Source organism: Vigna umbellata, chromosome 6 (genome assembly GCF_029865625.1).
Source record: "Vigna umbellata cultivar VRB3 chromosome 6, Vumbellata_1.0, whole genome shotgun sequence".
Classification (NCBI taxonomy): Eukaryota; Viridiplantae; Streptophyta; class Magnoliopsida; order Fabales; family Fabaceae; genus Vigna; species Vigna umbellata.
Window position 1 is genome coordinate 34,626,966 of NC_142170.1, and position 14,822 is coordinate 34,641,787.

General features: G+C 32.5%; 1 protein-coding gene across 2 annotated transcripts; it reads left to right on the forward strand.

Moving 5' to 3' along the window:
- The first annotated feature begins 4,763 nt into the window (after positions 1 to 4,763).
- Positions 4,764 to 13,687, forward strand: LOC124842944 (uncharacterized). 2 transcript variants are annotated; one of them, XM_088092746.1, is made up of 9 exons: positions 4,764 to 5,040; positions 5,278 to 5,324; positions 5,461 to 6,726; positions 8,416 to 8,504; positions 11,845 to 11,947; positions 12,023 to 12,127; positions 12,630 to 12,744; positions 13,045 to 13,218; positions 13,328 to 13,687. In XM_088092746.1, exons 1-9 carry the CDS (start codon positions 4,875 to 4,877, stop codon positions 13,480 to 13,482), a joined length of 2,220 nt encoding a protein of 739 aa, XP_087948872.1. In that variant the 5' UTR covers positions 4,764 to 4,874; the 3' UTR covers positions 13,483 to 13,687. The 2 variants fall into 2 exon arrangements, with proteins under 2 accessions (XP_087948872.1, XP_047175518.1); XM_047319562.2 differs by having other exon boundaries at positions 4,765 to 5,049.
- The last annotated feature ends 1,135 nt before the right edge of the window (positions 13,688 to 14,822 follow it).

A 14,822-nucleotide genomic window follows, 5' to 3' on the forward strand; every position in this document is an offset into this window, starting at 1 on the left:
ATTTGGATGAACGAAGTTGAAGAGAAAAGTGCACGAACAAGCTGAAATTATTAGTCTGGTTGTAGTTTGTTACGATGCTTTCCCGACACAATCCATATAATTGTCACCACAAGTAAAATTTCATAAAACTCCTCTACTAAAATAACATTTGTCAATAAAAAAGAAAATTGTGAATAAATTTCAAAATTTTAATTATTCTCGAAAATTTTCCTTTATAATAGATTTATTGATAAAATATATCAGTAGAACATGTTAAAATTTTATTTTAGCTTTTAACAATTTGGTGCAAAATCCATCAATAATTTACTTTTAAAGTCATTGATAATTAATTATTTTTTTAAAATATTACGATAAATTCATTAATAATTGAATTTTTTAAACTTTTATCAATAACTTAATTTCTAAAATTTGTCAAAAGATCTTTAAGCATGATCTCAATTAAGAACAAACAAGAAAAAAGAGTTGAAACTTACTTGTTCTATTCAAGAAACTGATCGGGTAAAAACATAAACCTCGTTGTTGTGGTCGTTTAGATAACTCCTGATGATCAAAGAGATTACTCTTGGAGAGAAAATAAAGAACTCAAAAGAAGAGCTTTTAGAGAGAGATTTTTTGTTTTAGATAATGAGACGTGATATAAACTTTTGTTCATATTACGAAACACCCATCGTTGTAGCAAGAAACTTATGATGTCATATGAGAAAATTTTCATCATCTAATATGGAAGTGATTTGTGTGGTTTAAGTATGAGGTGCAAGGGTGGAGAATGTTGGGAAAAAGGTTGATGGGTGGAAGGGGTTTTAGAGTATTCAGAAGTCATGGCAACCAAGCTTTGATTCCATGATAAGAGATGAATTTTAAGCCTAACTTAATTCTATAAAACTAAATTGTAAGGTGAGGTTCGCACACTCATTTATATATTATGAAATTGTCTTATTTTTAGTCGATGTGAGACTTCCAACATACACTTCTCAAATTGAGGTATATATATCTCATGTGTAAAATTAGACATTAATGAATACTTTGATTACGATCTAATTTTAGATGGAACAATAGAACTAACAAACATCAAATTTTCTTTGGATACGTTCTAACTTATAACTATGATATCATGAAAAAAGAGATATATTAGAGAGAGAATAAATATTGTTTAATATAAAAGATAGAAAGAGTGAAAGGAGAAGGAAAAAAAAAGGGAAACAAAAAGCCCTTTAAGAGAAGGGCTGTAACCAAATATTTTGAATAGTACTAATTAGAACAAAAAACGTTTAATTATGTTTATCAATTCTAAATTGAAATGAACAATTACTTTCATTAGATAATTTTTAGATGCTTCCATTTCAACCGAGAAAAAGTTTATGAACCGTGCATGTCAATGTTTTGAATATTCAAGGATAAATAAAGTTCATATTTCCGGAAATAATACAATGGTTTTCGGACTATTTTTTCGGGTTGTAAAGCACGTCTTTTTGATCCTGTCTTGAGATAACCGAAAACTCAACTCTATCTCATCTCTGTATTCTCTGTTCTCTTCTTTTATTTGGGATATCGAAGACAGTTTTTTTTTTCTATCTTTCATCCTGACATCTTTGCTTTGTTTATAACCCGAATAAGAAGTGACTCTATTTTTTCTCCTTAAGCAATCATAATGTTTAAGCATTCATTTTATAGTCGCACGCAAGAACCTTAATATATTTTTCTTTTCAAGTATGTAAAAGCATCTTCCTTCATAAAAGATGGCACATGTAACAATAAACTCAACAAAAAGGAAAAGTATACGAAGTCAAGTTCTTATTTATTGGATTGGCCTAGAGGCCAAACATTTATTTCTCAACAAACTCGGAAAACACTCATTATTGGGTGAAAGCACGGGAAATTCTAAAGCAAAAGACAGAGATGTAGCTCCATGGTTTAACACAGCAAGTGCTAATGGCATCAGCAGAAAGTAAAATTATACTTAATTCATTCGGCTATTGCATCTTTTAGATATTGATCAACAATGACGTGAATAGGGTGAGCATGGTGGTGCTGGAGATGTTGGTGGCGTTGGTGCTCTCGATGGAATGCAATTTCTATAACCCTGACCGGGAGAACACTTAACAGCAGGCTTAGTAGGGTCTCCTGTCTGAAATGAACCTTCTGCATAAAAATGTACATACATCATTACATTAACTATAGTGGCCACCTCTCACGTAGAAATATCAAACAAAAGGGAAAAAAACATAAATTACTCTTTTATATTTATACTAAGTTCATCCAAATTAGTTATAAGAATCAAGTTTCGTAAGTTTCAACTATGATATTGATTTCTTTGGTGTATATGAGAATTGAGGAAGCGTAGAAAAGGTAGTATGTATTGTTACCCTTGAGTTGTCGAGCCATAGTTGAAGTGGGAAGGAAGAAAAGAGAAGCAAAGAGTAAAAAGGCAATGAGAATGGCCTTCATGGTTGCCAAGTGATTGATAATGCTTCCTATATTTTATTCACTTTTCCCTTTGCATTGATACGAAGAGTGTTGTCATGTATTTATAGTCTCAATTCAGTGAAGTTTTGAGATACAGATATAAAATGTTTACTCATTGATGGCCAAACATTGACTTGGTAGAAGACTTGCAAGAAGACTTGATACAGTGCTCAGCCTGTAAGGTATATTTTTCTTTCAACGTCGCAAAAGTAGAACCTATATTTCTAATAGATAATATATAAATTTCTCTTTTCTAGTAAATAAAAAATCATTACTAGATCGAAATTATAGCTTGCAAAGATTTCTAGAAATCGATTTTGTTTCTTTAAACTAATGCTAAAAGTAAAAAAGCAGAAAAAAATATTTATTATATAAGAAATAAGTCATTTATTTGACTTCTCTCAATAAAATATTTTTACTATTTCTTTTTACTATCAACTTAAGATTCACGTTAAGAATTTGGATGGAATACTTTCTTTTATAGAAAATATTGAAATCAGATAACTGGTTAGATATTAATTCTATCCTCAACAGTTATTCCGTTTTAGACGACAGAGGAGCACCATACCAGAAAGGGGTTGCGGATTTATCAAATGTAAAGGTCAAGTTTACCCTTTGACTGATTCATGATCATTGATTCATGGAGGAAAAGTACAACTAAAGTTGTCTCAATGAGTCTCTATTTTTGTTCAGAATTTGAAATAGGTCCCTTTATTTTTTGGCGTTTCAATTGGGTCCTTATTTTTGTTAATTTGATGCAAATAAATCTTTTCCGTCAATTTCATCAACGGCGTTAATGAATGTGTGACGTGGCCTGAGGTCACTTAAATCTTTTTAAAATTCACGCAATCTTTTAAAATATCTAACAATATCTAATAATGATTTTCTCTAATAATAATAATATCTCTTTTAATTTTTAAACCCACCAAGATTATATCTCCTATTTTCATTTAACTGTTTTTAAAATAACAAGAACTAAATCTTCTAAAAGATTTACATAATATAATTTTATTAATTATCCAGATTATTTAATTTACATGCTTTTCCTTTCTACACCCCCTTAATTAATGTCTACACAATTAAATAAAGGTAAAAGACCATTTTATCCCTAGACAAAAATATAAAAATAAAAAACAACATGACAATTATGTTCTAACAAAAAAATACACTTAAAAACAATAGTTTCCAAACAAAAATCCAAAGTCTTAACACTACTTTATTTTTAAGACTTCTATTTTTCCGAATCTTACATATTTAATGTATATGAAAAATAATCGGTGTAAAAATCTCTCCCAATATTACTATTGGAACTAAATAGTAGTATTGTTATCCCATAATCCAAAAATGCTAGTGGAGAATGAAAACTCAAACTTGTTTTGTGTCTAGTTATCCGATAATACTAGAAAAGCACATTTACAAACCCTTATATAAACAATCTTTTATAAATTAAATTTATTTTAAAACTTTTGAAAATATTTAAGGCAGTTTTTAATTGTTTTAGCAAAAAAAATGGTTGAAGTGTTCTGATGTAAGTTTTTGATAACAGAGATTTATATTATTTGAAAATAATATACAGTAATTGTACAATAATAAAGTTGGTCATATAGATATCTATAATTGTTAAGATAATTTAATTACTAAATCCTCTTTATTTTTCCTGAAAATAGGAAACGTGAACTCAATACAAAAAATTTAATTTAAAAAGAAAAAGCAATTTCGCTCAATTTCATAAGATTTTTTTGGTCTATTCTTCTTTACTTTTATTAATATACAATGATGAATACATAAATATAAAACCACAGGGACATATTTTATATGATAAAATATATTAATTAATCTAAAACTAACATTTAAAAATATTAAATTAAAAAAATTGATGAAATTTTTTGTCCACACAATTTTTCGAAGATTTCCAAAATTATTATTTTTCTTCATAAATGTTAACTATTAATATGTTAATTTCTTTTCTTAAAGGAGGATTTCAATATATGACATATTCCACACCTCTTCTAATTTTTTTGCATTAAGTCAACTTAATTTCTCCATATTTCTTTTTAACTTTATTTAAAGAAAATTAAAAAGAAAACCACATTGACACTATTTTGATAAAATAACTGAAGTATATTCCGTTAATAATTTATATTTTTTAAAATTCAATTTTTTTTTTCTTTTCAAAACCAACCATAAACTTATTATTGTAGATAATATTGAAAAAAAAACAAGGGAACAAAAATAAAGAATTGGAATGTTGTGGTGGCGTAAACCCAATATTCGGCAAAGATGCGGCAGTGATGCCCAGGGAGACCAACAAATGAGAAATAAAAGGTGTGTTTGATTTAATGTAGTTTGGTAAAGTAGAATAGAAGCTGAACCACCAACGAACACCCCCAAACCCTCCTTCCAGAACTTTCATGTCCATCTTGCCCTCACAAACCCAAGCGTCATCTTCGTCTTCTTCGTCAGCGCCATCTCCTAACCCTATTCCCCAACATGGCAGCGGAAGCCCTCTTCCTCAACAACCCTTCCCTTACCTCTCACCCCCACTCCACCACGCGCTCGGATCTCTCCAGATCTCCGGTATCGCAGGTTCCTTCTTCGATCTCTCCCATTCCCTTTAAATTCCACGCTATTTGGTTGACACGAGAAAATAATCGTGATTGGTCACTTCTTCTGTGAAATTGCGGTGTTTTTTTGTTTTATTTTGTTTAGGAAATTGAATGGTCAAGGGTATGGTTAATTTTTTGTTTTTTTTTTTTTGCGTTTGATTGATGCTCTGCTTGTTTAACTGATTAAGTTGTTCAATGTTGTTGTTAGGTTCTTCGACTCAAGCTACTGAAGATTCTGGTGGATCTTCCGAAAAGGTATTGTGATTCTGATTATCTAGGATTGCTTTATGGAAGCTTATGGCCTGGTAGAAGTGTAGAACTGTGTTTTTTTTTCTTTTGCTATATTTGGGTATCTGTTGGTTACTATTTTGTTCCCTTGTGTGGCTTTTAGGTGACAGAATTAGGGTCTCCAAGTGGAGTGACGGTTTCACCTCAGCAAAACCCTAGAACACGTTCTAGGATTCACGGAGGAAGACGGGCAGGAATGGTTTCTTCTCATAGAAACCAACAAGCTCCTGGGTCCGTGGGTTCTCATGGAAGTACCCCTTTGGCAGGGAGGAAAGCTCAGACTGTGAACGGAAATTACTTGCTGAATTTTCAATATGACCCAATATCCCGTTCTCAACCCCGGGGTCCCCCTCCCTCCCCTGCAGCAAGAAGGCATTGGAAGAGGAAGCCATACAATAAAGATTTGTTTTTGCAGGCAAATTACAAGTTCATGGTGTTAGATTCGGGAAATTACTCTCCTGAGTCGATGGATCCTGATAAAATGTTGCAGTGGGAAGACATTATATGTGTGACATATTTGACCCCCTTCTCAGTTCAGTGTCCAATTTGTTTGGAGTATCCACTGTGTCCGCAGATAACCTCATGTGGACATATTTTCTGTTTCCCATGTATTCTACAGTACTTAATGATGGGTGAAGAGGATCACAAAGGCGATATCTGGAAAAGGTGTCCTCTGTGCTTTGTCATGACATCTGCCAAGGATTTATATACAGTTCACATCACAAATGTCAAACAGTATCAAGTAGGAGAAAATGTTGAGTTCACCTTTTTAACTCGGAAAAAGGACTCATTTACTCTGACAAGTAAAAATAAACAAGAGACAAATATCATATCATTTGGTAATGGACACTTCTGTGATCCCTTTTCAAAGTTTACTCTTACATCAGATGTAGATCTCTCAGTGAGGCATTCAATATCTGATCTAGATGGCTGGCTGGCCAGAGCAGATTCTGGTCTTGTTGATGACCTGGAGAAGCTTCCTTATGTTTGTGCTGCCATGCAGCAACTGGAACAGAGGAAGTGGCATTGGAATGAGCAAAAGTCTCATGACAGTGAAAATTCTAAGCCCATTGATCATGCACATCAGATACAATCCATGGTCGTAAATTCTATGGATACTGATGATGAAAACTGTTCTAATGGGTCAAAAACTTCCTCTACTGATTACAGCGACCAAATTAAGGTTTCAATGCTGGAAAAGTCAACTGCTGGAGCCTGTTCTAACCAAACTTTGAATGTGGAGAAAGAATTAATAGAGCAACAAATGAATTTATGTTCTTCATATGAGGAGAAGAATAGTATTCAAAGGCCAGCGGATGATGATGTTGTTGAAGAAATGAAGGGAAATGATTCATATAGTTTTTACCAGGTAACTAATGACAGTTGGTTTTAGTTGTGTTCTGTATCATATGTTTCTTGCTTCACAATTTTCTATTTGGATACAACAAACGTGTCTATAAAGTATGAACTGATTTTTCATATTGAAATCATGTGGAACGATTTGATATTATATAGGGTTCATTTGGTAGGAAGGAGAGAAATAGTTGACAAATAGTGTGGATGGAAATGGGGAAGGTGAATGGAAATTGATGAGAAATTAAGTGGAAAAATATAGGTGTTTGGTTTAAGAGAAAAAAGAGGTAAACATTTTAATGGGAAATAGGCTGGAGATAGAGTGAAAATAACTAGGTGCCCTCTAATGTCTTTATTATTATTAATATTTATGTAAGGGATTTTTCTTTTACACTTTATTCACTTGAATGGATTTGGGGAGAGTGATTGAATGAATTTGAGAGGATACGAAGGTAAATTTTTTGTTGTTTATTTGAGTGGATTTGGAGGTGAGTGAGAGTGAATTTGGAGGTAAGTGAGAGTGAATTTGGAGGTAAGTGAGAGTGAATTTGGAAGTAAATTTTTTTAATCTGTCACATCAATCAAATCCTATGTTAATTTTCACAAACTTTACTTCCAAATCCACTCTCTTATTTCCAAATTCACACAAATAAACAACAAAAAGTTTACCTTTAAATCCTCTCAAATCCATTCAATCACTCTCCTCCAAATCCATTCAAGTGAACAAAGTGTTAGGGTTTTGTTAAGAGCTTCCCGTCCTTTTTTCAGAGCTATTGTCTTCTATAAATGCATTAGTAAGTTGTATCAAAAGTTAAAGTGAAATAAAAACATTTTAGCTATTCTCAACTCTTTAAGTTGGTATCAAGAAACAGACCACCGATTTAATTAAGATCTTATTAAATAAATGCTTATCATCTAAACATGTATGCATGAGTTGTTAATAATTAACAAGGAAATAAGCTTAATTAATTTTTATAAAACTTCTAATGGCTTTTTATAAGTAATATTAGAGAGTTTATTGAAATAAGCTTAAAGCAACTTGTGGACATATGATGAGCTATTTTCATAAGCTTTGCCAAACACTTACACTCGGGATTGTCATAAGATATTCCCTATAAATATGTTCTTTCTTAGAGGGAAATGGGACAAAATGAATTTATGGGTGAGATTAAAATGAACCCCTTGTGTTGTTATCCAATGAGTTGGTGGGGAACACTGAGAGTTTTCGCCTATTAATCTTTCAACTATAAAGTTCTCAAGGAAATCAAAATGAGTATCTTTTAAAGAAAGCAACTTGCGATAGGATCCCTAGAATCTGGCCAGTGTTTCCTACATAAAGGCTTAGTTATTCATAAAATCCAATTATAAACGGAAAAATGAGTGCTTTTGATTCTATACTTGGTTTGGTAATCACTGCTTTTGATGTTCTTCGTTGTGTCCTAAAGACTTATTTTTTCCATGGTTGTCGGTTATAGTTATTGTGCTGGCTTGGTTAATTTACTTGCAATATGTTGACCAGGGTCTTTAATTTTCCATGATTTCAAATTGTCTACCTAGCTATCCTATATCCCTTTATTTTTTGGACTCTCAGAGTTTCTATGAGGAATTGCTGTTTTTAGTTTCATTGAGCAATTCCCGAATGCTTTATGCCTCAAACCAACTTTGATGATGACTTCTGGATGTTACACGGTCTTGTCTATTTCAGGCTGCTGATGGTCAGCATCTAATTCTTCATCCGATGAACATGAAGTGTTTGCTCCACCATTTTGGGAGCTATGATATGCTGCCACACAGGTTTGCACAAAATCAAATTTTAATTCTCCTATGTGCCTAGAAAATAAGTGGAAAAATGTGTGGTTGGTTTGTGAGCTTAAGATAATATGATATTGGCATAATGTGGAACTTTTATCATTTATAATAGCATTAAATTGAGTCATGAAGTCCCAATTTTGGTTTATGTTTATCTGCACCATATAATAAGAACTTCTAATCTTGTTGATATTATTTACGTAAGGTCTTCAGTTCCACAAAAAAATGAATACCACCCAAATTACAACGATTTCACCATTTTTCTATCCATGAGATTTTATTACATGTAGCATTAATATCAAAATAGAGTTGAACCTTAGCTATAGACTATAATGATTTGATAGGGAAATATCTAATCAAATTCATCAAAAGAAAATACACCACATGAAATTCATTATATTCCTTCTCGATTCCTCTCTTCAGAACGTGGTACTAGAGTGGTACCATACCATTCCTAACAAGAAGGGAACTTAAATCTCTATTTCTTGGGTCTTGTGTGAGATTCCACATCAACTAGAAATATAATTAAATTATAATATATAAATGGGGGTGTAAACTTTACTTTACAAAATGACTGTGTGAGGTTGATTTATGCATAAACTCTCTCACTAAGATGGTATCAAAGCTTTTCCTAGTGAAGTGTTGGGTTTATTGTGTCACATGTTGTCAGACTCTAACTTTGTTTCCACTCTTGATATCCTTAGTGTCAACACTCAATTTCTTTGTTGTGAAGACTCAATGTCGTTGATGTGAGGGGATATGTTGCACATCCTACATTGACTAGAGAAATGACCAAATTTTAGTATTTAAGTGGGGTGCAAACCTAAGCCAAATATATAGAGATTAATTGTATATGGAGATTAATTGTGATTTTGTTCAAAAGAAGTTGTTGATCAAAGAAATTTGCATGTAATTTGTCAACTTAAATGATTAACTCATATTTTGACCAAGTCCTTGAGAGGACATCAAATTCAATTTATAGGTTCCAAGCTTGGCTTGGTACATATTGTTATCGACATATATTGAAGACCCAAACATCCTTTATGAAAATATATTAGAAGCCATAATGGGTTATGGCAGAAACATTGCGGATTTAAATAAAATTAAAATATATACATATATGTAGATAATAAAGAGAATACAATATATAGATATAGATAATTTTAAAAATCCAATAGTATAATCGTAATTAAAAAACAATGAAAGAAAATCGATAACTAAAAGTAATATCATGTCTAAGAAATTTAAATAACAATAAAATCAAATTAAAACACCACAAATTTCATCTTTAAAACTTAAAATACAACTAAACATAATGAAGGAGTTGCTTGTTCAAAGTGGGTAGGGTAGGATAGACTTCTTGTTCGCGAGACTACACAACAATAAAGGAGACCGTTGGTTCAATGAGGATAGTAAAGTAAGAAAAAGTAAGAAGAAAAGAAAAAGTATTATCCTTTTTACTATCTCAGGCTGGGTCGAGTCACATAGACCTGAGGTTTCTTCTCTTTTGTTTCATGCAAGCGCCACTTCTACTCCTTTATTTCGCTCGACCATCGACTTATCTTTTGTATTTCCTATTGGACATCTATGTGTAGATCATCATATATTTTTTTCTCACCGGTGATGCAAGTTTCTTTCTAATAGAGAATTGAATTCTCTTGGACATTTTTCATATTTTCCAGTTTCAAGTATATGATATCTTATTATCATATCTCTTTTAACATGGTTTCTCTCTTTTCAACATGGTACCAGGGCTATACCATCCTCTCTTGCATGTTGTCACTAATCTTCTAAACAAGATCATTGGGAAGCATCATGAGAAGTTACACTAACAATATGGGTATTCTTAAGGGACTAATCACTGTTGGGCTCCATCAAAGACCAAATTTTCAGTAGATATTGCTTTTGTTGATTATAGTGAAAAACTATATGTAGGATTAATCTTCCTTGTGTTAAATATACGCATAGGGTCTCTATTTATAATAGAAGAAATATGGGCTAAGCCTAAAACAAAAATAAAGAATAATAACAAACTAACTAAAAATAAAAGATAAACATAAGATCTATATCTAAGATATAATATATCTAACACTCTTCTTCAAGCTAGTGCATACAAATCGTATGTACGAAGCTTATTACTAATATAATCTATAAAGACTTAATGAAAATATTTGATTCTACACTCGAGTGACACCAAATTGTTAATGATTTGCGAAGACGACATAAAAGACGAAATACCAACTAAGAAGATTTTTTCTGAGTAACAAATCTGGGAAGTTGCTCCATATAAATCTCTTTTGCAAATCGTCGTGAGGAATGGATTGTTGACATCTAGTGGATAAAGAGGTCATTGTTGAAGAGCCACCACAATTATAAATAAACTAACAAAAACCATCTTTGCCACGAGAGAAAAAACATATATGGATGGGTCAAACACAATGGTGACAACAGAAGGGATGTCAAAAGAGACAACAGCGAAAGAAGCCATTGATGAACGGATAAAAAAACCTTAAAAATCCAAGATGCTCCATTCAAGGCACCTGAAAGAGGAAACAGATGACCTCGATGCTTTGAATAGCTGGTTGAGAGGAGACGGGACGTGTGACCACACACGATGAACCTAAAAGAGGAAAAAGAGCAACCTCGACTCTCTTAAACGTTGCCTAAGAGGAGACGAGACGAGTCCCCACGCACGACGGAAAAAAGAGTAGATCCACAACTTTAAAAGCCGGTGAGAGCAAGTAGGAGCTTTGATGGAAGGTGTTGTTGATGACACGGTGGTCGCCTGGCTGACATGATCAAAATCGTGTGATCGTCGGTTGAAACTAGAACTCCAGTAGTGGCAACATTAGACGATGGCAGTAGACGATGATGTCGGCGGTTGCTGTAGATGGCGTTGTCGCCGACAATGATAGGTGTAATGAGAGAGGCAACACATTTTTTTTCCTTAAAATAATCAAGCTCTATAAACCATGTTGAATATAATAGAAGAAATATGGGCTAAGTTCAGAATATAAATAAAGTATAATAACAAAGTAACTAAAGATAAAAGATAAACATAAGATATTTATCTAAAATATAATATATCTAACAGCTTTGATCTTATCCATTTCATCATAAATGTCAATGCCTACAATAATAGTAGTGGTAGAAGTTGTCTTTTCAAAATGTATGGGTTTGTTTGAGTATACTAGTTGATGTTTAGGATCTTTGTATGTATTTATGGTTTGATGTATTGGTCTTCAATGAACGTCTATCTATTTGGAGAAGCATCACTGAGCAACCAAGCTTTTAATTCTTTTTAACCAAAGTTTGTTCATTGTAGAATAAATGGAAGGATTCTACAATTGGAGACAGTTACTCAGTCTGAGGCCATGAGGAGGCGATATCGATTCCTAAGTCATTTTCCGTTAACCACAACATTTCAGGTACCTATTCAAAGAGTTATATAGTTCCAAGATAATTTCTTGATGATTTATAATAGGTGTTTACTAATTTTACAGCTTTGTGAAGTTGATTTGAGTGAGTTGTTACCTCCTGAAGCACTGGCTCCATTTATGGATGAAATAAAGAAACGTGCAAATCAGAGAAAACAACTTGCAAAAAAGGTATCAATGTAGCCCATCATATTTTATTTATTCCGATTTCCTGAAGTTTTAGAAGACCTCAAATAACCCGACTCACTTTAGGGTCCCTTAACATGGTAGTTATGGAAAGGAAATTCTCTCAGAAAGCTAATATTTTTTCAACCTTTTCCATTCATTATTTATTTCATTTGTAAGTCCTCTTGTCTGATGTGCAAGTAGTGGAGGTAGCGTGTTAAGCAAATCTTCTCAGGGTAGGGTGAGACTAAGCTTTACGATTGTGCAAACATATAGGTTTTTGAATCTAGATACCCTTTTTAGATTACTGTTGAATTTAGCTTCTGTAACTTTTTTTATGGACTAAAACAGTGCCACAAAGCCTTCTAGTTGCAAGTTAATGCTCCCACTGTTGGTATTTTTATTTTTTATTTTATCATCATATGCCTTTTATTCAAATTTCATGTATTTTTGTTTTTGTTTTCGAAATGTTGGAATGTGCTTTCCCATGCTATATTTTTGTTTTTAGGAACGGCAGGAAAAAATAAGGGCTGAAGCTACAGGTACTACGCTTCCCATATCATTTAGTAGTCAGCTTACATCTCATGATGATCCTCCAGCATTCTCCATGGATGACTTTGAAGGTAATCTGCATTTTGGTTGTTAGAATAAAAGTTCCGCTGCTATTGATTAACAATCCATCCATACAGTAATTTTTATTGAGGTAGTTCCATAATGGGAACGAACAATAACAGGACTTGAACGTATAAATAAAAGATAAGGAAAGAATACACCGGGGCCTTGCCCTCTTCTGTTTTTCTTTTCATTTACAGCAGTGTTCTGATATAATATATGCAATTTATGGTTTTGTGCTATGTGGTGTATGTGTATCATACTTGGACAATGTTGTGACATGGATCTATGTAATTGTATGTTTTGTTCAGCTCTAGGAAATTCAACTGTTTCCTCAAGTCCTCCCGTAGCTGGGGAGAGAAAATCGTTCTCGAATGTCACGAGACTTGGGTTTGCTGCTGCTCATGATTCTCCATCCTTGCAAATTCAAGAAACTAGTGGTCTACACAAAAATAATACGACAATTGATTCTTCTGCTCCAACAGGTATTATATGTTTATGCAATTTTATATATTCTGCATGGAAAAAAATTTCAAGTGCTATATAACCGAAGAATCAAGTAGTTGAAGTGCCCAAAAATTTGTAATTCTGTAGGTTCGAGAAACGGGGAGACACAGTCATACTCCAATGTTATATCAAGAGCAGAATCAAATATAAGCTCGAATGCACCAAAGACTAATGAGTTGGGGAAGAAAGGTAAAAAGCAAAATCGAGTTCTTCTATCAACAGCTGGAGGTAGACGTTATTGATTACTCGGTCAGATGATTCCCAACCTCCCACCTAAGCCACATACTATTTTCCAGATGATTTCATTGTAGAATTGTTAAACCTTCTGTGCATTCACTTGTACTTGAGGCTCCTCTAATTCAGCTTTTAGTTGTAGATAGGTAGACATGTGTGAAGAGAATAAATGTTTTCAACCATAAATAAGCCATGACAGTTGCAAGTTTAGTATATTGTTTCTATGGCTCTGCAAAACTGTACCGTCTTTGCAGATATGTTAATTGAATTCAGACTCTATAATGAACTACTAAAGAAAATAGCAATGTTACAAAAGCATGTATGGCTCACTATTAAAATTGGAAGATTATAATAAGAATGGATTTTATACAACTTATTTGGAACGTGCAGGAGTACACCATCTGTGGTCTCAATTGTTCTCAACCAACCATAAAAATTTTGAGAGATTGGCTGCTTCTTCCTGCATCTCTATAATTTCAACCTGTATTTCCATTAACTTTGTATTCCAGAATGTGTAATTTGGAATATAATATTTTTGTATTTAAGATTATATATTTTAAAATATAAAATAAAAAATATTTTGGATTATTTAATTTGAAATGTGATATTTGTATTTTGAATTGTATATTTCAAAATATAAAAAACTAAATTCTGAATTGTATGTTTTATAATATAAAATAAAACAAATTTTGGATGGCATAATTTATAATGTAAAATTATGGTTTAGATTGTGTAATTTAAAATTTAAAAAATTGTGGTTGTTTGTTGAGCTGCAAAAGTATAAATAATATATTTTGAATGGTATCATTTAAAATTGAAAATTTATATTTCAGATTTATATAATCTAAAACACAAATCTATGAATGCTTGTTGAGGTGCAAAAAATAAGTTGCCTAAGTTTTTGGCAATATTTTTTTGCAGTCCATCAATTTCTATTTGGATCTTGTAATTTTTTGGAAATTTATTTTTATCTGTTTTATTTGAAATTGCTTTTTTCGGGAGACACTATTGGAATTTGATGTGTTGTTGATAACACTGAGCTTAGTTAGGTTAGACTAAAGTTATAAGAGATGTCATGGACATAGTTGGAATGTTGATGGGATACGAAAATTTGGTGGGGGAAAAGAGGTAAGGTTCTTGGCCAAAGGTGATATGAAGCGGAGGGGAAAGGAGGTAAGGTTGTTGGCCAAAGATAATATAAAGTGGAAGGGAATGGTGTTTGGTAATGCTTTAGGAGATGTTAGATCAATTCTACTAGGAAGGAAGATTATTATAGGAGACTATTTGGAATGTTTTAGTCTTGGGTGATATAATATGATTAATATGATTCAAAAATAACAGTATAACA